Source organism: Peromyscus californicus, unplaced genomic scaffold, assembly GCF_007827085.1.
Source record: "Peromyscus californicus insignis strain IS unplaced genomic scaffold, ASM782708v3 Scaffold_20__1_contigs__length_68692818, whole genome shotgun sequence".
Classification (NCBI taxonomy): Eukaryota; Metazoa; Chordata; class Mammalia; order Rodentia; family Cricetidae; genus Peromyscus; species Peromyscus californicus.
In genome coordinates this window covers 57,905,502-57,929,462 of record NW_026294503.1, presented here as the reverse complement: position 1 = coordinate 57,929,462, position 23,961 = coordinate 57,905,502, and the positions used below count along the sequence as shown (strand labels likewise).

General features: G+C 41.8%; 1 protein-coding gene across 6 annotated transcripts in view; it reads left to right on the top strand.

Annotated features, from left to right (window-relative positions):
• The window catches only part of Gxylt1 (glucoside xylosyltransferase 1), a 43,025-nt gene extending 21,666 nt beyond the window's left edge, over positions 1–21,359 (top strand). For 5 of the 6 annotated variants that reach the window (XM_052748705.1, XM_052748703.1, XM_052748707.1 and 2 more), the window contains 5 exons: positions 712–837; positions 5,736–5,987; positions 10,955–11,078; positions 11,427–11,599; positions 16,019–21,359. In XM_052748705.1, the coding sequence (XP_052604665.1) occupies positions 712–837; positions 5,736–5,987; positions 10,955–11,078; positions 11,427–11,599; positions 16,019–16,180 (837 nt within the window). In that variant the 3' untranslated portion in view covers positions 16,181–21,359. The remainder of the gene's footprint in view (positions 1–711; positions 838–5,735; positions 5,988–10,954; positions 11,079–11,426; positions 11,600–16,018) is intronic. The other variant, XM_052748704.1, reaches the window with a different exon arrangement.
• Positions 21,360–23,961: the final 2,602 nt, after the last annotated feature.

The window sequence follows — 23,961 nt, the reverse complement described above, 5'->3', positions numbered from 1 at the left end:
TTGTATAATATATACTATGGTAATTGAGTGTTTAATTTTTCTGATTTTAATTTATTTAGGATTGAGAAAATTCACATGAGTGAAATGAAGGGCAATCAAACTTGAACTGTTGTGCTTAGCAGCAAGCACCTGTGTGGGCATTCAGCCACTTTTCTGCCTGGAATTCACTGTTTTTTTAGCGGGGAGAGAGGCAATCTGGCTACCGAGCAAGCCCTGGTTGCCCTCTTGTCCCCTCCCCAGCACTGTGCTGGGGACCTGAGCCCAGATTCTCACATTTGTCCCCTCCCCAGCACTGTGCTGGGGACCTGAGCCCAGATTCTCACACTTGTCCCCTCCCCAGCACTGTGCTGGGGACCTGAGCCCAGATTCTCACACTTGTCCCCTCCCAGCACTGTGCTGGGGACCTGAGCTCAGATTCTCACTCTGTGCTCTATGGACTGATCGATCTCAGTGGCCCTGAACAGTGACTTAAAATATCCACTGTGCCTTAGATCTTACGGTGAAGTGTAGCATACCTTTAAGACTTTTAGATTTGAATGGGAACAGAGGAAGTAATGGAAAAGAACCTTTTAACTGTGTGACATAAAATGTGGTGTAAGTTTTAGCATTTTTGTTTTGGAGCTTTTGTTTTATATGTTACAGAGAAGTTGAAAGTGAAACAAATCTCCATTGGTTTGTGTTTTTAACTTTACTTCCTTTTTGTATTTTTAGCTTGACAGCTGGTCATTTCTACAAAGATTTAACTATACTCTGTACCCTATCACCTTCCCGAGCGACAGCGCCACGGAGTGGAAGAAGCTCTTTAAGCCGTGTGCTTCCCAGAGGCTCTTCTTGCCGGTGAGCGGTCCCTCCCAGTGTTTTCTTTTCCTCTTTTAAATTTGAAACTTAATTTTATACAGACGATGTCTTAGAGACACCGTGACCATGGCAACTCTTTTAAAGGAAAACATTTAACAGGGACTGGCTCACAGGTTCAGAGGTTTAATCCATTATCACTATGATGGGAAGCACGGCGGAGTACAGGCAGACGTGGCGCTGGAGAGGAAGCTGAGAGTTCTACATCTGGATCGATGGCAGCAGGAAGAGAGACACTGGACCTGACTTGAGCATTTGAAACTCAAAGCCTACTTCCAGTGACACACTTCTTCCAACAAAGCCACACCTCCTGATAGTGCACTCCCCGGTGACCAAGCATTCAAATCTATGAGCCTGTGGAAGCATACCTATTCAAACCTCCACAGAAGAGTTTCTGAATAATCACATATAAACCTCATTAAGTAAACAAAGACACATGTCAAATATGGGAAAAAAGTTTCCATAGAACAAGTCAGGGCTATAATAAAGACCTAAAAGGTGAAAAGTTTGAGGCTTCAGATTTAGCTCAGTGGTAGAGTTGATCCTCAACACTGAGAAACAGAGAAGGTTTTCTTGGTAATTTCTGTTGAAACAGCATTTCTTACACATAGTTGCTGTGAACTGTTTTAACGTGGGAAGGAATGCTGGTCAGGTCTCAGTAGAGAGTGTGACCTGCAGGCTCCGGCTACATGTGCAGTTTGGGAAGTCACTGATGACATCTCTGTCTTAGGCCCAGTTAGCGTCCCTTTCCCGAGTGATACTTGAGTCACACAGTTGTAAGGCGGGAGAGCTCAGACAGTGGGGCCGTTTGCTTGCTAGAGCTCTTCTTCAGGGTCTTGGTAAAGTCTAAAGATACCTGAAGTTTGAGTTGATTTCACTTACAATTTAAAATCCACAGTAGTTTTTCCAACTCTTAATGCTTAAAATTCTTGTGGGATATTCAGTTTAAAAATAAATCAGATGCCTATGGTAGTAGCTGGACAGTGATGGCACATGCCTTTAATCCTAGCACTCAGGACGAGGCAGTGCATCTTCAAGTTTGAGGCCAGCCTGATCTACAGAATGAGTTCCAGGACAGCCAGGGCTACACAGAGAACTCTTGTTTCGAAAAGCAGTCAACAAACAACATTTAGCTGCTCCACTTAGATAGATGGATGGATGGATGGATGGATGGATGGATGGATAGACAGACAGACAGACAGACAGACAGATAGACAGATAAAGCAAGCTTATGGTAGTACAAATGTTGAAGTTCAGAGTGTAAGTTCTGCCAGGAGTGGTGCACACCTTTAGTGCCAGCATTTGAGGCAGAGGCAGGAGGGATCTTTGGGGTTTCAAGGCCAGCTTGGTTTACATAGATACAGGATAGCCAGAGCTACATAATAGACTATGTCCGTCCCCCCCCCCCCTCCCCCCCCAAAAAAAAGGGTATAAGTTCCTGGAAAATTTACAGGGAAGAATCTTCAGTTCCGGCTACTTGTTAAGTGGTCAAAGCAGCTGAGTAAATTAGGAATATAGTTTACCATCCCCAAACATATCCATTATACATTTAAGTTGTGATTATTTTTGAGTATTTCTTTAATGTTTATTGATTTTTATTTATGTGTGTACATGTATATGTGTGTGTGTATACATGTATATGCCTTTGGAGGCCAGAAGAAGAAATTGGATTCCCTGGAGCTGGAGTTAAAGGTGGTTGTGAGGTGCCAGATGTGGATGCTGGGAACTGAACTCAGGCCCTCTAGGAGAGCAGGAATCAGTCTTAACCATTGAGCCATCTCTCCAGCCCAGTTGTTTGAGTTTTTGTTTGTTTGTTTTGAGATGGTCTCCTGCAACTTAGACTAGTCTCAAATTGGTGGTGATCCTCCTGCCTCAGCCTTCTGATGTGATGCCTGGCTTTATATGAATCTTACATGGAGTTACTGCAGTGTCACAGCTATTTCGTATGTGAGTCTGGGTAGTTTCTCCCAGTCAGTTTAAGTGTCAAGGTGCATAGGGATATATTGGAAAGATACAGGCTTCCTGTTTTCATGAAGCTTATTTTCTGATGGGAGAGGTAGACATTAGACAGGTGGTTACACAGATACGTTAATGAAAATAATACCTGATGAAAGAAAAGCACGGTTAGGGATTTCTCTGCTGCTTGTACTTAATAAGTTTTATTGCTGATGTTTTAACTGAATTTACTGGATCATTTTCATGCTCTTGGGTTAAAGTCCTGCATGAAATTTAAGCACTAAATTATTTGAAACCTTTACTTGTCCTTATACCTTACTGTTACTTGATCTTTTTAACAAGATTTAAGTAAATTGATGCTTTTATTCCCTGACAAACTTTTGCTGAGATTCCTTTCCTTTGAAGTAGAAGAAAGCACTAATGTGCCCTGTACCCATACCTTCTATGCCCAAGGAACCCCAGGAAGACATAGACACAGTCACTAACGTGCCCTGTACCTGTACCTTCTGTTCTCAAGGAACCCCAGGAAGACATAGACACAGTCACTAATGTGTCCTGTATCCATACCTTCTATGCCCAAGGAACCCCAGGAGAACCTAGACACAGTCACTATGAGATTGTGTATGTTGGTGTTGAGCTTGAAGCTGTTTGATTTTCTTCATGTTTATCTCTCTCTCTCTCTCTCTCTCTACACACACACACACACACACACACACACACATATATATTTTCTTTTTTTTTTTTTTTTTTGTGGTGCTGGGGAACAACCCAGGTCTTACACATGTGAGGCAAGTAACCTACCGCTGACCTGTACTTGAAGCCTTCTTTTTACTTACTATAATAGTGTCCCCCCAGATTACTTAAGCTGGCCTTGAATTCAGTATCCTCTTACATCAGCTTCTTGACTAGTTGGGGTTATAGGACCCATAGCACTAGGCCCAGTTTTGAAGTTCTAAGTAGTGTCTTTGTAGTGTTCTTTGAATGTTCATCTGTACAGATGGTGTATTCTGGCACACTCACTTCTGTGCTCCAGCATTCCTTGGGAGGCTGAGGCAGGAAGAGCCTAGGGATCTCCAGTCTAGCCTGGGCTACATATTGAATTCCAGGGTGTTAGTCTGGGTTCTCTAGAGGAATGGAACTGATAGAATAAATCTGTGTATATTAAGAGGGAATTTATTAGAGTGGCTTATGCCTGTCACCTGGCAAGTCCAACAATGGCCGTCTCCTGACAGAAATGCCAAGAATCCAGTAGTTGTTCAGCAGAGAAGGCTGGATGTCTCAGCTGGTCTTCAGTTTGCATTGGAATTCCAAAGAAGTAGGTTTTAATGCTTGTAAAGTAATGCCTCAGCAGCAGGACAGATGAAATTGCCAACAAGAGTGATCGCAGGCTAACAAAACACAAAAGCATCCTTCCGTGTCCTTTTATGTAGGCTACCACCAGAAGGTGTGACTCAGGTTTAGGGTTAGTCTTCCACCGTCAAGTGATCCAATCAAAAACTATCCCTCTCGGGTGTGCCTAGCTGCTATGGTTTTAGTTGATTCCAGATGCAGTCAGATTGACAACCGAGATGAACCATCACACAGGGCCAACTAGGACTCTATAACAAGATTCAAAAACAAAACAAAACCCACCAAAACCATCAACACCCCTAAGAACAATTTCCACCCTTCTCCGACAGTGGGGAGACACAGCCTTGCTTATCTCCTTTAGCTGTGGTCTCTGAGGAAGGGGACTTCCCCAGTAAGACTCAGCCATCACTATCAGGTATTCTCCCTATTCGCTACTAAGTTAGCCTGTGGCAGCCTGAGAGAGGAGTGGGGATTTCAGCTTGCCTGGTCAGTGAGGCAGTGGCTCAACTCTGTTGCTGGAAACAGATTTGCAGAGTAGCAGGAGGATCAAATCTTGTTCTCATTGTGTCTTAACTAAAATGTTTCAGGCACATCAGCCAGATATGAATAGGGGTTAGCCATGAATACAGCCATTACGGAGTTGAAGACTTACTTATTCCGGGCCTGCTGCCCACAGAGGCTAGCTGTGAATACAGCCATTATGGAGTTGTAAACTTGCATAGAACATTATGAGACCAATTCTTTCACTTTTGATAACTTGATCATATGGTCCTCCAGTGTGTGAACTTGGTGGATGATGTCATGTTGCACATGCCAAAAGGTTGGACACTCCTGCTAGGTTAACCTAACCATTGAGTTTTATGGATATACCAGGATAGGCAACAAATTTAAATTTGCAAGAGTCCTATTTTAAAAGTTTGTAAGGAAAAACGAAAACTTACCTTTGAAAAATCTTCATGGAGAGCTTTGCAATTTTATGAAGTCAAGATTTACAATTTCACAAGTATAACAGAATCAATCTCAGTTTTGAAATAAAAGTCTGCTTCTCACCGCGTTCTTCCTGAGTGTGTGGTTTTGATATGTTGATGGTGTGTCTAGAAACAGGAGCATAGACTGGGGGAGATGTCTTGGGCCCAGTTTGTCTTTGCACTTGGTAGTGGTCCTGGAGTGACGCAGTGCCAGTGTTCAGCGGAGGGGGTGGGTCTGGGAGACCTTCAGTTACGTTGCTTTATTTGTGTTTGTATTTATCTGCTGTTAAGACTCAGGGTATGAATCCACCTTAACTTAGTGTATTCCATATCTGGAAAAATGGTTTTTTCCTGACCTTTCATATTCTTTTTATTCTCACTGTAAGTGTTGAAGTTCTTTTTTTTAAATTAGGGTTTGTTTTTCTAGCTTTTCTTTAAAAAGGTGAAAAAAATTAGCAAAGTGTATATGTATTTGTCAAAAATGACAAATTTCAGAAAAATTACCTTAAAACATTGTAAATTGGCTTGTTAGGTGTAATTTCTGTTACTATGCTTTTATTAAATAGATATATTTATAACTAATTATTTAAATATCTCTCCTCATAGTTAATCCTGAAAGAAGTTGATTCACTGTTGTATGTTGACACTGATATCCTTTTTTTACGACCTGTCGATGATATTTGGTCATTACTAAAGAAATTTAATTCCACACAAATTGCTGCGATGGCACCAGAGCATGAGGAGCCTCGAATTGGATGGTATAATCGCTTTGCTCGGCATCCATACTATGGGAAGACGGGGGTGAACTCTGGAGTGATGCTGATGAACTTGACTCGGATGAGGAGGAAGTACTTTAAGGTAACAGATGATGACGGCGGTCGATTGCAGTTCCCCTTTCTCCTGAAGTCATTTAAGACCTAAACTACACTGCGGGGCTGGAGAGAGGCCCGGTGATTAGGAACTCTTACACTAGACAGTGAGGAGCTTTTAGCATCCATATCAGGCAGCTCACTACTGCCTGCAATTCCAGCTCCAGGGGATCTGAGGCCCTCTTCTGTGTTTGCGGGTGTGTGCGTATCACACTATATTCTATTATATCCATCAGGTAAACTTTTTCTTTTTAGCTTTCCATTTTCTGAGTCTTTACAAAGATCTTGATTTTTTATTTTTTATTTTTTATTTTTTCAAATTTTTCGAGACAGAGTTTCTCTGTGTAATAGTCCTAGCTGTCCTGGAACTTGCTCTACAGACCAGGCTGGCCTTGAACTCACAGAGATCCATCTGCCTCTGCCTCCCAAGTGCTGGGATTAAAGGCATGTGACACCACTACCTGGCCAATCTTGATTTTTTAATTCAGTTTGTCTCCCAGAACTGAGTGCAACTAGTGCTCTGTTGATGTATTAGTCAGGGTTCTCTAGAGGAACAGAACTGATAGAACAGAAAAAAAACAAACAAAAAACCAAAAAACAAACAAACAAACAAAACCTCATTTATTTTCATTTATACACACACACACACACATACATACATACATATATGTATGGGATTTATTGGAATGGCTTACAGGATGTGGTCCTGCTAGTCACAGTGGCTGTCTACCACAGAAGGCTACATGTGTCAGCTGGTCTTCATTGTGCCTTGAGATCCTGAAGAAGTAGGCTCTAATGCCAGGGAAGAGTGAAGGCAAGCAGGCAAAGGACAAAGAGCTTCCTTCTTCCGTGTCCTTTGTATAGGCTGCCTGCAGAAAGTGTGAACCACATAAAAGGGGGATCTTCCCATCTCAGTAGATCCAGTTAAAAGGTGGGTCTTCCCACTTCAAATGATTTAATTAAGAAAAGTCCCTCACAGGTGTGCCCAGTTAATTCCAGGTGTAGTTAAGTGTAGCCATCACAGTTGGCATCTGCTCATGTTGAACAATGACCGTTTTGTTTAGTTTGCATATTGAATATTTACTTTCATGGACCATAAGCTTTCTTATGTGGAACCAGCGTAACAACACGATTACTCTTCCTCCTTTTAGACTGTGCTTGGTGATGTCATGCCAGAAGATGGTGCTGTAAGATTATCTGCTAAGAGTTATGGGACTTCTCACCGGCTGCCTTTGAGCCTTGTAGAATTATGAGTTTAGTATTGCAAAAACACTGTGGAAATAATTTTGATTTTTAAAATTGGGCTATATAGCTCAGGTTCATTACTGCTCTTAGTTTATCTTTTTTTTACTTAACGTTCACTCTCAACCACTCAAGTAGATCCTGTCTCATCCTTGCCCTTCTTCTTACTGGTATGTCTGAAGCCAGATAGAGATGTGGATATGAGGGTTTAAATAATATCTAAACTTGGAATTTTTTTTCTTTTTACAAAGATTTATTTATATTTTTGTTTATGTTTGTTCCTGACTGTATGTACACCATGTTTGTGTAGCCCAGAAGGCTCTCAGATCCCCTTGAGCTAGAGTTATAGGTAGTTGTTAGCTACTGGGAATTGAACTCCAACCCTCTGCAGGAGCAGCATGTGCTCTTGTCTACAGAGCCATCCCTCCAGCCTGATGGAGTGTTTTTGTTGTGTGCATTAATGGCTTTACAAAGTAGGGGATGAGTGGATTGAGCATATATAACTGAGTGGGTGGAACTGACTGCATTCACTGTCCGAGTGTTCACAGTTAGCTGATGGGCACAATCCCATTGTTCTTCAGTATTGTTGTACAGGAGCTTGCTTAGCTCCTGATAAATCCATCACTCACGGAGGCTCATTCTTACTTACGAATGCCCGGCCTTAGCTTCGCTTGTTTCTTGCTAGCTTTCCTTAACTTAAATTATCCCATCTACCTTTTGCCTCTGGACTTTTCCCATTCTCTTATTCTGTAAATCTTACTCTTACTCCATGGCTTGCTGTGTAGCTGGGTGGCTGGCCCCTGGAGTCCTCCTCCTTCTCTGGCTACTTCTTTTTTTCTCTCTCTGATTTCTCCCTCTGTATATTCTCTCTGCCTGCCAGCCCTGCCTATCCTTTCTCCTGCTTTGCTATTGGCCATTCATTTCTTTATTAGACCATCAGGTGTTTTAGACAGGCACAGTAACACAGCTTCAGAGTTAAACAAATGCAACATAAACAAAAGTAACACACTTTAAAATAATATTCTACAACAGATGGTCCTATTTTTAAAATATATTTCCTCATGTATATTTTTCTACAGAGTTTTTCCATCTATCTGTAGCAGATGTTGCCTTGGTTCCCCCTGTTCCATAACTTTGGCACAGATCATAAATTTCAGATCTTTATCATTTGACTTGCAGTCACTTTCCGGTTTGTTCCATACAGATCCATGAATGTTGCATCATGGTTATTATTACATTAAAACCAGAAGAGTACCTGTTTATAATAAAGGCCATATTTAAATTGTTTATTTGTGTGGCTGACACCCTGTTCATGCCATTATGATTGTGCAGTTCCAATCTGCAACATTATAGTAGCATTTGAAAAATTAAAACAATAAAAATACTTTGTTCTATGTGCCTCTCACTGCTTGGTAAGCAGTGATATTGTGTTGGTTAAGCTGTTGATATACTTAGATTTTTGTGTCCTGATCATATTTGCAATGTTGAATCTTTTGTTGTTTTTTTTTTTTGCATGTGTATGCATATGTGGTATATATACATGTTTTTGGTTGTGAGCCTGGTCTTTAATGGCTGAGCCATCTTTCCAGCCTTTTTCTTTTTTGAGACAGGGTCTCTGTATGGCCTTATGTGGCTTAGGGGTAGCCTCAGATTTCCATTAATCCTCCTGTCTCAGCTTCCCAAATACTAGGATTACTAGTATGTGCTATCACACTCAGGTCTTTTCTTTTTTAGAAAATGTTGAGCGTGTTACTTAACATCTCTTATTTATTAGAAAAACAAAAAATACTATAAATTCAGATCTGAGTTCTTTTCTTGTATGTATTCTATACCATGCCATGTGTTACATTGTGGAGGGTGTTTTGATCTGTTTTTTTCTACCTGATGAGTGCGGGGTTTATCTTTTGTTGTTCTGGGAACTCTTCCTTGGGGAGATAAATGTCCGCCTCTGTCTTAAAGTGACCCTGATGACAAACCACTGCACAGTGACGTCACCAAAATCGAACTCGGTGAACCAGAACTCGTTTGGCTTTCTTACAGAGCATAGTTGTAGAGCTTGTTTGTTTTTCCCAGAGTGAGTGACTCCTAACAGTTGTACCACCAGAAAGTCTCACCCAGCACAGATGACAGTTTCCTCATAGCTACACACGTGGGGTCCCCCTTCAGGGAACCTTCCCCCTCCTGTATGCGCTAAGACCTCCCAAGACCACAAGGTTGGGTGCAGAATTGCATGTAGATGGCTCAGAGCTGAGGGAGTGAGCAGAGGAAATCTCAGCTAAGGGCTGATGACTGCCCTGTCTTCTGGTCTGTGATGGACATTGACAAGGCTGATTGTGACAGTCTATGGCAAGTGATCACAGCTGCTCTAAAGATGAAGGGCTTACAACAGCAGGTGTCCTGTCCCCTCACTCTCCACCTTCTTCCCTCAGTCAGGATCTCACTGATCATTGGCTCGGGTGATCCTCCTGTGCAGCGCTGTGGGCATGGCTGTTTTACATTGATACTGAGGATCTGAACTAAGGCTCTCATTCTTGAGCTGCAAGTGCTCTTACATGCTGAGGCATCTCCCCAGCTCCTTGAAAATCTTTTAATATAATTTGTAGTCATTTCTGTTTCCTGTTGTGAATATCTGCTTTACATATATATATATTTATATATTAGTTATATGTACACACATTTACATATTAATTATATATGTGCACACATATATGTGTATTCATGCACATGTACACACATACACATGTACGTTTTATGATGAAGACTGTGTCCTTAAAATGGACTCAGATTTAGTATCTGTGTCTTTGTGCTAGAGTGGTAAGAAGTGCTCAGTAGAGTGTCTGGCACCTTTTTTTTTTTTAAACCAGGACCACTGTTTCTTTTACAATTAGATGTTTAAAGAAATTATTGGAAATTAATAAATAAAACACAAGTAAAATTTTAACACTAGAAAACTGTTCTTCCCCAGCATTTAGGAGGCACAGAAAAGCAAGAGGTTTTAGGCCAGCCTGGATTACATAAGATTGTGTATTGAAAAAAGAAAAAAGAGCAATAAGCTTGTCAAAAATAGATTGGAGTGGGTGGGAATGAAAGAGCAAAGAATGAAAACTTAATGAATTTTGTGTCCTTATGGTCCAGTAGTTCCCCCACCATCTGAGGGGAATGTGTTACAAGATCCTCGGTGACTGCCTCAATGAAAGACTGGGCTGCTGTGTCATTTTCTCCTGGGGAGGTGTGAACAGATGTCCCCTTACCCCAGATAGGGCCCCAGCGATGTCTTCAGCAACCTTGCCTTGCCAAACTGAACTTTCAAAGATGGGTGTGATGGTGCAGTCTGTAATCTTCGCATTCCAGAGGCAGAGGCAGGAAGATCATGAGCTCTGGACTACATAGCAAAACCTTGTCTCCCGCTCCCCCCCAAACAAAACAAAAAGCACTTCTCCTCGTCCTTACCTTGAGTGAAGCCGTGGGTGAGCTGTCCTCCTCCGTGCCTTTCTTTGTCTGTCTCAGTTTGATCACTGCTGTTTCCTCCTGGGCTGCCTGCCCTTCTCATGCTGGCAGCCCTCCTCACATGTAGGGTATACATGACCCACGGTTCTGCAGCAGAGGGGTTCTCCTTCCTCTTTGTGGCTTTGTGATGTTGCTAAGGGAAGAATGGGGACTGTCATGCTGCTGCTTAACCCTGAGTGCTAAGATTCTTCAATGCTTTATCGACAGAATGACATGACAACCGCCCGGCTGCAGTGGGGTGACATACTCATGCCATTGCTTAAAAAATACAAACTGAACATCACATGGGGTGACCAGGACCTGTTAAATATCATGTTCTTCCATAATCCAGGTAACCATCTAAATTCCTTTTATTATTTGCATTTGTAAAAACAATCACATTAAAAATCAGAAACCAAGAACCATGGGGCTGGGCCTAGCTCACTGGGGGAGTGCTTGCTTAGCGTATACAGTGCCCTCAGTTCAGTTCTTGGTACCATGGGAAACACATTCTTTGATTTTTGCTTATATTAATGGTTGTTGGTATTTTCATTTGAGGCAGAATAAGACTTGAATAGTGATTTGGCTGGGAGAAATCTAAGTACCAAGTATAATTTTTAGCCGAAATGTTTGCAAGTATTAATTCTGTAAGTTCCGTTGTGCTTTATCACTTTCCTGTTGTTGGCCCCCTTCGTTGTAGAAAGCCTTTTTGTCTTCCCGTGTCAGTGGAACTACCGACCAGATCACTGCATATATGGGAGCAACTGCCGAGAAGCAGAGGAGGAAGGGGTCTTCATTCTTCATGGAAACAGAGGTGTTTACCATGACGACAAGCAGCCAGCGTTCAGAGCTGTTTATGAAGCACTGAGAAATGTAAGCTGGGCTTCCCCGAAGTTGTCACTGAGATTTACAGCATTGTGAAGATTGCAAGTGTTGTGTAAAGGATTTCCCTCTCCTTCGTTGTGAAGTCATGAGCTCCCAAAAGTTGGCTTTGTGGTTTGTCATGGTTCTCTCTCTGTACATTTATGAATGTGAATTGTATATAATATCCTCTTGACCCCTAAAAACTGCAGTGCTATTTAGTAAGGATGTTTCTTTATTAACCATTATACAGATATTAACTCAGGTCTATCCACCATATGTTCTAATCTTATCAGAGCTCCTCAGTAGCTTCGCCTCCTCCCACAGCTGTGATGCTGTGTCCACAGTTCACATTATCTTCCCACAGCTGTGATGCTGTGTCCACAGTTCACATTATCTTCCCACAGCTGTGATGCTGTGTCCACAGTTCACATTATCTGACCACAGCTGTGATGCTGTGTCCACAGTTCACATTATCCGACCACAGCTGTGATGCTGTGTCCCCAGTTCACATTATCTGACCACAGCTGTGATGCTGTGTCCACAGTTCACATCTGGGATCCAGCATTGTACCACTTCCTGGTTTAAGTGTAATCACTATGGACATTGGAGGGTTCTTACCCCTCCTCTTGTTTCTATTTCCTCCAAGTTGTGTTGATGCTGCAGGTGTTTCTGATTTGGCCATTGGGAGCCTCTTTGGCTACTTCTTGTACACTTTTGACATGTTCTCAGTTTTTTAGACTACCTTTTTGTTTCCTGCTTTAACAGAATAGTCGAGGTTTATTTAATCCTTTGCTTAGGTAGCTCTGCAGGTAGCCGTCTGTCAGAGGTGCTTTGTTCTCTTTAATGGATGTTCTCTGGATGTTAGGTACATTTATTGCTTTGCTTCTGTATTAGTCAGGGTTCTCCAGAAGAAGAGAACAGAGGAGGGTGGGGGAGGGAAAGAGGTGGAGAAGGAGGTATATAGGACACAAATGAATTTCTATCTTGGCTATCCTTGGAAGGTGCCACCACTTGTGGCCTGTTTGCTGGGTTCTCATTATATACTAGTGACTTTGAGTTTTGGGTTTGTATAACTTCATTGATAGCTGGAGAAATATTAACACTGAACTATAATCACTGTGACAAAGTGCGCTTGGACTGAAAAGGGCTAGCACTCTTGTCTTGTAAGGTTATTTGAAGTGGGTCCTGAAAAATGAGGGGCAGTTTGCCAGACGAGTGGGCAAGCCTGGGCTGTGCCTTTATGTCTGGAGAGGCTGGGCATTGACTGATGGGTGATAGGAGGCAGAGGTGGGGTGAAAGGTGGATGTGTGCCGAGTTGATGTGAGTTGAAACATGTTCAGCACACCAGTGTTCCTCAAATGCAGTTGTAGACACGTGCTCCTGGCACCATAGGCTGTACTTTCCATGTGTTCTTTTTGAATTTTCTCAGGTTTGTTCAATAAACTTATGTAGTTAGTAAGTAATCTGGTTTATGAAAATATGATTATATGCATGGAAGAACTGTACATTTTAGTGTTAACTTTCACGTTAATGTAGCAGATCTTCTGTGCTTTCAGAAATCAGTATCATTTTAATAATGCCTTACCATAGATTATCAGAAACAGATAAAAATGAAGAAAGATACTTTTGCGGTTCTAGAACTTTGAGTACTTATAAAAATGCAGTTTTGTTTCCTTTAGCATTTTAAAAAAAACCCTGTTATTAGAGAATTAAATCTCCCTAGTTTTATTTGATATTTTTTCTTTTGCCTTATATACCATTTAAAATTTCAATAATAGCTTAAAATTGATTAATTACATGTAATTTTAGAAATAGGTTTTTTATTTCAAATGATTTCAAATACTGAATTAATGAGTATTATGTTTGTGTCAGGTCTTTACTAACTATAGCTTATATTTGTCCATTTTTTGGCTTAATGAAGTTAATCAGTCTTTTGTAGTGTTCTTGCATTGTGTTCTATCTTTCTTATTTATCGTTCAGCAAGGGTGCAGCTTTATAAAATCATGAGGGTGTTTACATCAGTTTCAGAGAGAAGCCTAACCAGGGACTGCCTCGAACAGCAGACTAAGGCTATGAGCCCTCTGAGCCGTGGGCACTGCTGTGCCTGCCGCAGTCAGCCCTGACACTTGTGCTCATCTGTGAAGTAGTGCTGCCCAACAAGAGAACTAGTGTGTACGGTTAAAAGCTGGATGGGAACGGGAATAGAGTGTCCTGACGCTCTGTAAGGCGTTCTCTGACTCGTCCTTTGCTTGGCTTCCATGCTGCCTGTGCTCCACCTCTGCTCACTTACCTCACGCTAGCACAGCTGTTTATAGAGACACCTCGAACCTTCCACAGTACCTTGTACTCAGGATCTGTTGTATTTTGAACAGTACTTTTCTGTACTTTTAGGGTATACTGTATTCTTTGAAAATGCCTCAAATGCCCAGTTGTGATTGTCATAGGGTCACAATTTATTTACCTCTTAGTAGCAGACAGTCTTACATACAGCAAGACCTTTCTAAACATTGGTGTGTGGGTACTGTCTGGAAAGGGCCTCTCAGAGATGACACTTGACCTGAGGCCTAGGAAAGGTAAGGACCAGTCAGGCACAGCAGTGTAGAGCAAGGCCTGCAGTCAGATAAGGACATGAGAGGCCTCCAAGAAAGAGATGCCCGCATGCAGGCTGTGGGACACAGCTACGCACCCTGCAGACTGGCATGCAGTGTGGTGACTTTGGCTTTTTTGTTTTTTGGTTTTTTTTGAGACAGTGTTTCTCTGTGTAGCTTTGGCTGTCCTGGAACTCTGTAGATCAGGTTGGCCTTAAACTCACAGAGATCTGCCTGCCTGTCTCCTGAGTGCTGGGATTACAGGTGTGCACCACCACACCTGGGAGGCAATTTGAGCGGCAGCACATTATCTCAATCTAGTAACATAGCAATAGTAGCTTTCCTTCTACACCTGTGACCTCTCCTGCGGTAGGCTTCTGAGAGGTTTTATTTTCCAGTACTAGATGTTACTCCTTCCCTGTGGTGGAACCTTAGATCCTCTTAGAGAGCAGTTGGTTACCCCATAATAGTCATGCCACTATTGCCCTGGTGGGCACACCTTGCCTAGCAGGTCGTAATCGGTAGCATTTCTCCCCGTCAGTCTGCACAGCACCTTCTAGCCCCGCTGAAGCTCAGCCAGCAGGGACGTAGGTAGCTTCCAGTTCAGTCCCAGCTTGATTTGGGGCTTTGTTCTTCCCTTGGTGAAATCACCCCTCAGGGATAATCTTGGTTCATTTTTTTCCTCAAATTTTAAGTTAACTTTCTTTATGATTTTGGTTTTCATTAACTTTAGACTTCAATGTAAAATGTTCTATTTTCAAGACCCATCCATCTTTTAAATTGAAAACACTAAATAAAGATATACATAGTAAGTTATTTCTACTTATTTCTACAGTGTGTTAAAGTGTATCACTTGGAGATTTCTATGTTGTGCATTATAGATGGGAGCCGGTCAAAAATACACTTTGAAATTATACGACTATCAGTATTTAACTGATGTGTTTCCTGGTTTATTTACTTGAGAGACATTCATGTGCAATTAGAGCCCCTGTGAAAAGTATGTGGTATTTAGCAGTTCTCATGTGTGTTTATCCTTGGATCCCCTTGTGCAGTTTGTTAACAAACTTTGCATTATAGTAAGAAATGCCTGAGATTTGTCAGTTTATGTATAGGGAGATTGGATTTTTGATCACAGTTTCAGAAATTTCAGTTCCTAGTCATCTGGTCCCATTACCTGTGGTAAAACATTCCATCATGATGGGAGCAGAGCTGAGGAAGCAAGAAATGGAACTGGGGTGGTTGCAGTCCTGTGTCCCCTTCTAAGGAATGTCCCCAGTGATTTCACTTCCTTCCATGAGACCCCACCTCCTAAAGATACCACCACTTCCCAATATCACCACAGTCTAGGGACTAGTCCAACATGTGGATCTTCTGAAGACACACAGCCAAACTATAAGTGCTGAGTTTCTTTGGAAAGTGAAACATTGCGCTCTTCCTGCTCTGTGGCTGTCCTGTTCATGTCTAGGCCAGCTTCGGCACTGTTACTGAGCGCTGGCTTTTCAGGAATGGGGGTGGAGCGCATGGAAAGCCTGCCCCCTTTTCTTTAAATGAGTGTAGCTTTTATTAGTTCCTCCCAGATGCCTTGAACAAGGGTTAGCCGTTTTACACCAGTTTCTCTGCCTCTCTTCTGCTCTTGAATGGTTCTTCCCATCGCCCCTTTTAAAGTTTTCCTTGTCTTCACAGATTTGCCGTCACTGACTCCTCCGTTCTCTAATATTCACTGAAAATATCTGTTGAGTGTGTACTCCATGTGAAAAAGTAGATGGAAGTGGTTAATATTTAACTGATTGAAGCATTTCCTTGGAAAATAGTTAAACTTTTGTATGTATTGTTTTTCTAGTGTTCATTTGAAGATGATGCCGTCCGTTCCTTATTAAAACCTTTAGAACTGGAATTACAGAAGACAGTTCACACGTACTGTGGAAAAACGTACAAAGTATTTATCAAGCAGTTGACGAAAAGCATAAGAAACCGTTACGACACACCGCCAAAGGAAAGGTGATCTGCAGGAGAGCAGCAGAGGAGACGTGAAGGAATCGGACTGGAGAAGGAGTTCGGAAGGCGTTTCTGTCTCCAGAATAATCAGTCGTCTTCTGAAGAAGTTAAAAGAGTGTTATATTCACGCCATGAAGAATAAGTTAAACTCTTGTCTCCAGTAAGAAGACAAGTTTGGTCTGATATTTTGTAACATTACTTGGTGTCATTCCAGTGTTAATGAAAACATTGAACAGTGTGGCCAGTGGAGCTGTGTTGGCTCTTGAATCAAGTAAGTAAGAACAGTGGGGGGATGGATGGAGAAAATGTACCTCGAACACAGTGGAGACACTCAAGCTGTGAGTATAGCAATAATTTTATGTCAGCACTAACCTCACTTTAAAGTGTGAGAAAAAAGTTTACAGGAGCAGAGAAGTTCTGTTTCTTAAGAAATGTGATATAACCAATGTAACCATTGACAATCTATGTACCCGCATACATTTCATCTCTCTGCTACAATATTTTGTGACAATCATGTTTAAAATTATTTGTAGATTTTTAAGTAAGCTGCACATTTAAAAATTAGCTGTATGAGAAGGGGGGAGAAATAGTGAAAACTTGGGGAGGTGTTTGTATGTGGTGTGTGTGTGTGTGTGTGTGTGTGTGTGTGTGTGTGTGTGTGTGTATGTGTTGAGAAAAAAATGTGTTTTCATTTTGTATTTTTTAAACTGTCTTGCCAAACCTAAGCTCTAAGATATTCGGGGACATTTTAAAAATCACTTTAAGTGAAAAATTTCAGCTTTACTGGGCATTCTGGAAGCAAACTATATTATGTTGATAATGAAGTGAGGACCGTAACTGCAGCACTGACAGGATGGTGGAAAATGCAACGGACCAAATGTATAAGCCTGTGGGATTAAAGAGTGGTCCATTTAGACGTCCCTTCTACCTCAGAGTGCATTCCAGGATCCTTTTGAAGAGACAAATGCAGAGCCTTACTTCAGATTAGATGGCTGTGGATTTTTATATCTAGCTGTAGAAAAAGGGGTTTCAGTTTGGGTAATGTGCATATTTCCTGTTTTGAACATCATTGAAGACAGTTGCCTTTTGAAAATCTGGAAGATGAGAAACATTACTCCTTGTCCTTCTTGTCTTGACATCTAATGTAGCTGTGGGTTCAGAGTGGGTAGCTGTACTGTGCTGGGGCACATGCCTCGTTCTAGCCATTGCTCCTAGGTTATTGTCTTTTTCTCTTGGGTTTTTAATACTTACATGGAGAAAGGGAAATTATGAAGGAACTGTATCATTTGTGAAGATCCTGCATCCTCTGCAGTGGACTATTCAAAAGAAGTGGTCATTACTTTTGTCCCAACTTCTGCAGTTCAGCCAGGGACAGACTGAGAGAAGGGTTAAAAAACAACAAAAGTATTTGTCCCTTTTTGTGCCCAGAAGAGGGATTGTTAGCCAGCTCAGTACTCTAGAACAGATCGACTGAGAGAGCAGCAGCCGTGATTACTTGGCAGAATGTCATGGTGATGTAAGAACCTGTGAATTGCGTTAACATTTAACATGTTAGGTAGAAAAATGAGAACCTCTCCTCTGAAGTTTGGCTGATAATCTGAGGGAGCTTGCTAAAAACAAATAGCCTATGTATACTGTAACTAGGAGTCTTCAAGAATTTTTTAATTCAAAGAGACTAATTTTTAAATGAAGATAAAGAGAAATTTTTTAAATGAAGATATTAAGTATTATGTGAAAGTGGACTAGGGCTATAGCTCCATAGTAAGAGTGCTTCCCTAGTGAGCGTAAGGCCCAGCACTACCAAAGTCATAAAAAATGACAAGAAATTGAGAGTCTCACACAGTGGTACTCACGGTTCCAGTCTGTTACCTATCAGCGTCTTGCCACGTTTACTTCATTCATTTCCTTTTCTTACATTAAAGTCTCAGGCATCATTTTAGGTCCCTGCAGTGAATGTTTCAGTAATTACAGTAACTACATCATACCCAGCAAAAGTGGCAGCTGGCCTTTGGTCTCATCCATAGCCAATCCTTAAACAAATTTCCTAGCTTGTCTTAGATGTGCATGTGACATGGTGGTTCTGTTTTTAATGAGTTCCTCAGAAGGTTTGATATCAGATAGTTTGGGAACTACTGGAAATTATTTGCCATCTTTAAGGTTGAAGCTGAGGTCACAGTTATTGGTACAGTTGCTAAATTAAAAGTGCCAGTTTTGGATAGAGGAAGCACTTGGGATTATTGACAAGATAGGAATTGATATGAGTAAGTTTTTTAAGATTTTATTTTTTCAGTACCTGGAGACACTCAATCCCATGGGCTTCAGTGTGATTGGTTGAGGTGGTATAGAGGAAGGATGCTAAAATGCATGGAAACTTCATTTGTATAAAAAAGATTTTGGAAAACCTCTAGAAAGTATATTTTAGAAGATGCAGTTTTCCCATGTGCAGAAGAGCTCAGAGCTGTGTCGTTGCTTGTCTTGGACACTCCTTACTTCCTTGTCTCCAGTGCAGTGACAAGAAGATTGGCAACTGGGCCTGGATTCCCTTCTTGGGCTCAGGGGCGTGTAGTGCCTGAGAAGGGAGGCTTGGGAGGGCGACTGGAGGGACTGGCATAGCTCTGCAGCTACACCAGTGTGTTGATGGAGGCTGGTTTACTGAGGGCCAGCTCCTGAGGCTGAATGCCTTTTGACTTCTCCTCCAGTGTAGACTTGCTGATGGTATGTGGAAGAACCGTATTTTACGGAAGAGAAAGTGGAGAAGAGAAGGGTGATGCAAATGAATATAAGAAGAAAGGAAAGAAAGAAAGAGGGTAAAAGAATGACGAAAGGCTGAGTAAGAAGAAAGATGGAGTGACAGTGGGGAAGTGGAGAAGGAGAAATGGAGGAAACGGTGTGCACACATGGGGTCCCCCTACCGAGGCCAGTGCTTGCCTTTTATCGACAGAGCCGGGACTGGTGCCTGGATTCTTCCGGTGGGGACAGCAGAGCCAACCTTGTTTGTGGTTTGTTGATACCAGACATGTTTCTTGGTCACTTTGTTCAATGGTCTTTTAGGAGTAGGTGTCCAGCATCCTTTATTGTCTCCCTGGGTCCCATTTTGTGAGCTGTGGAAACACACAGACTTTCTGTTCAGTGTCCTTCATCATCTCCAAGGGAAGGCTGTGTGAAGGGAACTGCTTCGTTGTGTCAACATCTGGTGTAGCAGTTTTCCCTGGCACTGTTAGTGGGAGGCCAGTAGAGGACTCACCACCCTGCCTTGGGTGTTGGCTGGCAGAATGGGCAATCTAGTTAATCCTCAGTGGGGATACTCTCAGTTGAACTATTGTGAGTGGATTCAGGAGGACGGGAGATGGCGGAAACAGTAAGAGCAAAACCTTAAAGAATATTCATTGTCAAGACAGAGAGTTGGCTCAGTGGTGATGAGCACATATTCCCAGCACCCACATGGTAGTCCACTAATATCTGTAACTCTAATTCCAGGGCATCCAACACTCTCTTCTGACCTCTGTGGACACCAGACACACATGTGGTGCATGTACATACACACAGGCAAAGAACACACATAAAATAATCTAAAAACATTCAAAGTACTCATTCTCCTTTTCAGTTGCTTACATTGTCACAAGTAATACAGGTACAGTCAGAGCCTCTGAGATGTTTTAGAAAGCGCTTTGAGCTGTCTTTTCAAGAAGAAAAATAGAGTGTGCAATATGTCAGGTGTGGGGCCAGTTACCCATTTGTTAGGTGTAATTTCAAGTGTCTTAAGTAGTAGCTGCCTTACTACATTTTAATGTTTAATGGAGGTGACTAAGGTGACTACTGTCGGGGTAGTCATCCTTTTCTCCATTGCCAAAGCAGCCCTTCTTGTCTTTGAAATCCTGGCTAACTTGTTCTGATGTTTGTTGTTTTTTAATTCATTGAAGATGAAAATAGATTAAAAAAAACTAAGTGATAGAGATTTAAGACAGTTGTCTAAAAGCTGTTATAAGGATTAAAACTGGGCATGGTAGCACATGACCTGTTACACAACACTTGGGAAACTGAGGTACATTCAAGGCCAGTATGGCCTTTCTTGAAATCTTGTCTCAAAAAAAAAAAAAAAAAGCTAGAAGCATATGCTACTCAAATATATAATTAGAGAATTATGAGAAATGTATAATAGCATATTGGCCTGGGCAATCTACAGTTGATTACATATCAGTGACAGTTTACTTTTAAAAACTTGTCACCTCACCCCAGCTAATAATTGCAAGTATCTGCTGGGATTTCCTTAGGTTTTTTTATAAATTGATGTTTCAAACAACCAGGAGCTTTGTAGAGAATTTCTCTTAGTAATACTGTGAACAACCATTTTACTACCAAACTTGAGAACGGTTTGGAGCCTTTGACCTGTGTAGGTCATGTTTGCAGTTGAGCTATGAGAGCATATTCACCATGACAGCTCCTAAAAGTTCATTAAGAGAATGTGATGACCTATATGCCATTTAAAAACTCAATTGTTTCACTGTGATAGCTCAGTAGGGATACTTCCATTTGAACTGTTACAGTGGATTTTTTTTTCACTATAATAGCTGTTTTCAACTTTCGTATAAAATCTTTTCAGGGAATACCGAAATGATATAAAATAATCCATAGCTTGTGGCATTGCTGTAGACTGTGTTGTCCATTCAGAATTGAGCAGAACATGCCTTCATAGTATGTCACCATTGACATTTGAGAGCTGGATCAGCAGTGTTGTGAGCACTGTATGAGGTCTGTGAGCTGGAAATCACAACCTGGGAACGGGTGCAGGTGTTTACTTCGGCCAGGCATTTTGCATGAGTCTATTGCTGTGCTGAGTAGAGTTGTCTGTAGCTGCAGGAAGACATCGTGATGAACTGTGCTGTGTAGACAGCATCGTGATGAACTGTGCTGCATAGACAGCATTGTGATGAACCGTGCTGTGTAGACATTACTGCCTTGAAACTGCTTTTTACCTTAAACTATTTTGGTTTTATAATAATGTGAATATCTTTCAGTTACTTTTGTATCTTGAAATTCTTAAAGGGGAGTATAAAATTATAGATTTGGGGTCTAGTTTACCAGTATTGGAAGATGCCTTATTCTGTTTTGGAGGGATTCAGCTCAGGTTTTTCTTGAGAAACTGTATTGCTGTTACTAAATATGTACTCAATAAATATTGGATTTTCTCATGTGTCTTTAATTATTTTACCAGGCAAAACCATTTTATAGGCTGAGTAGATAGATGGCTCAGCAGTTGAGCACTTGGTATTCTTGCAGAGGACCTGCGTTCCATTCCTAAATTAAGATTCCCCTCACCTAAGAGCCAGGCATGCTGATGCAAACCTATAACCCTAGTGCCGGTGAGCGTTACAGGTAGACCCTGGAGCTTGCTGGCCAGCTGGTCAAGCCAGTGAACTCTAGGTTCAGGGAGACCTTGTCTTAAAAGCCTGGCTATGGTGGCACACAGCTTTAATTCCAGGACTTGGGAAACAGATGCAGGTGGGTCTGTGTGAGTTTGATGCCAACCTGGTCTCTAATTCTAGGCCACTAGGGCTATACATTGAGACTTGGTCTCAAAACAGTGTAGCATAACAGGGGAGGGCACCCAACATGAACCTTTTGTCTGCAAATGTGCATGAACGTGTATACCACAGATACACACAGCATTAAGAAAATTCCATGTGCAGCCTCCTGCACCGAAAGGAAAAATAAATGAGAACTATTGGTGAAGTTATTGAGGCCACTCCATGTAGTTAAAAGGGCGGTTTATTTAGTGGCGTAACTTACAAATGAAGGGATAGGTAGGTTGCAGGGTCTGGGAAAGACATAGTGCAGTCCTAGTGCAGTCCGGCGGTGTTCCCTGGAGAACTGCTCTGTCTACCTCCAGTGTCCAGAGTCCAGGAACCAAGAGAGGTGGCACATCCAGGTCTTGGGTCTTCAGGGTCCTCTCTTGGCCCCGCCTTGTAGGCGTGACAGTTACCGAAGCCTCAATGGGGGTTGGAACTTGCAGGTCAAAGCTGGAATGGCTCCCCACTACAGAGAACAACAGAATCTTTAGGTTGGGCTGCTTGATGAAGTAATCTCTGAAGGGTCAGTTCGTGATTGGCTAATTCAGCAAAGGCAAGACATCCATTGCTCAGCACCTTGTCTCCATGGCTAGTCTTACCTCAGGACTCCAGTGCCACAGCAGATGGTCCAAGTGGCAGATGACAATTAGAGGGAGATTTTCCTTGGTCCCCTTGTTAGGGCAGTTTATCTAAAACACTTGGCAAAGGGAATGAAACTCACCTGGTTGGCTCAAACGATGAAGGCTTGCCCCTAGATTTAAGAATGGCTTCCCTTTGAAGAGGGCCACTGAGAGCAACCGTGAACTCTGGGCGAAGTCGCTAGGGTAGGAGGCTAGGGTTTGGGGAGTAGCTACTGGATGGGCACACACCGTATTTTATTTTACTGGTGAGCATTTGCTGTCATTTTAAGGGCATGCTAAAAAGCCAGGTCCACAGCAGGGTACCCTGACTCTGCCAGGGACTGATTTTGATTTAGCAAGCCTGTATCTATATGATCTAAGCCTTCAGCTTCCTGTGTTTTATTTCTTACACAGCACAGGTCAGTTGGCTGTTTTCTCAAGTGTCATAATGTTGGGGAGATGAAGTTGATGATGACTTCTGGTGATGAAGGTGACTGGAAACATGGCTGCTCTTCCAGAGGACCTGGGTTTGATTCCCAGCACCCACATGGTGGCTCACCATTCATCACTACAGTTCCAGGAGATAAGACACCCTCTTCTGTCCCCTATGGTTATAGCATACACATGGTACACAGACAATAATACATGCAGGCAAACAGGCATAAAATCTAAAAACATTTAAATAAATTCGTGATGAAAATATTAGTAACATCCCTTTTTAATTACTTTGTAAGCTGTGAAATACCCCTTGAAATTTAAAAGGAGAATTAGTATAAAAAGCAGGAGATAAATTGGAAACCCTCTGTTACTCGTGTGCATTCAGAACACCAGGTGTGTGCCCTTCCAGGTGTGTGTTGTACTTTGCTTCTTGGTTGTGGGATTGAACTCAAAGTATGTGTTTCAGATCTGGAATTGGGCAGTGTACATGTGTGAGACAGACATGGTGTTAAAACTCCTGTGCGTCCATACATTGTCTGTCACATGTGTGACATTGGATTTTCCTCATTTTTCTAGCTTCTGGTCATTTCCAGATCGTGTCTTTAATATTAGTATACAAACTGGTGGGCCACCACAGTGTTAGGTAGTGAATTTAACTTTCTAGAGGAAGTAGTAATTAACCAGTTTTCTCACTTGTCTAGTTAGAGCTGACTTAGTTTAGGGAACATTAGTTGGTGAGTAGAGCTGTAGTCTGCTTCGGGTGCACCAGTAAATGTTAAATTGTTCTACATTGAAAGTGAAGTTTACTTGATACGTTTTAATAAGTTACTGTAACCATATTTTGTAAAAATGGACTGTTACTTCCAACATTCTTTTACCCTTCCCTTTTTTAAAAACTTTTTTTACACTTAAAATGTTTTTGCACCTACACATACACACACACATGCCACCATCATGTGTGGAAATTAGAGAACACCTTGCTGGAGTCTGTTCTCTCCACTGTGTGGGTCTCGGGTTCAAACCCTGACGGGTTGTCAGGTATATAGTAAGTGCCTTTACCTGCTTAGCCTTCTCATTGCCCCTGTTTATTTGCTCAGGAATTGAGGCCAACAGTTTACAACTGGGACCTCATAAAACTAAGAAAGCTTCTGTACAGCTAACAA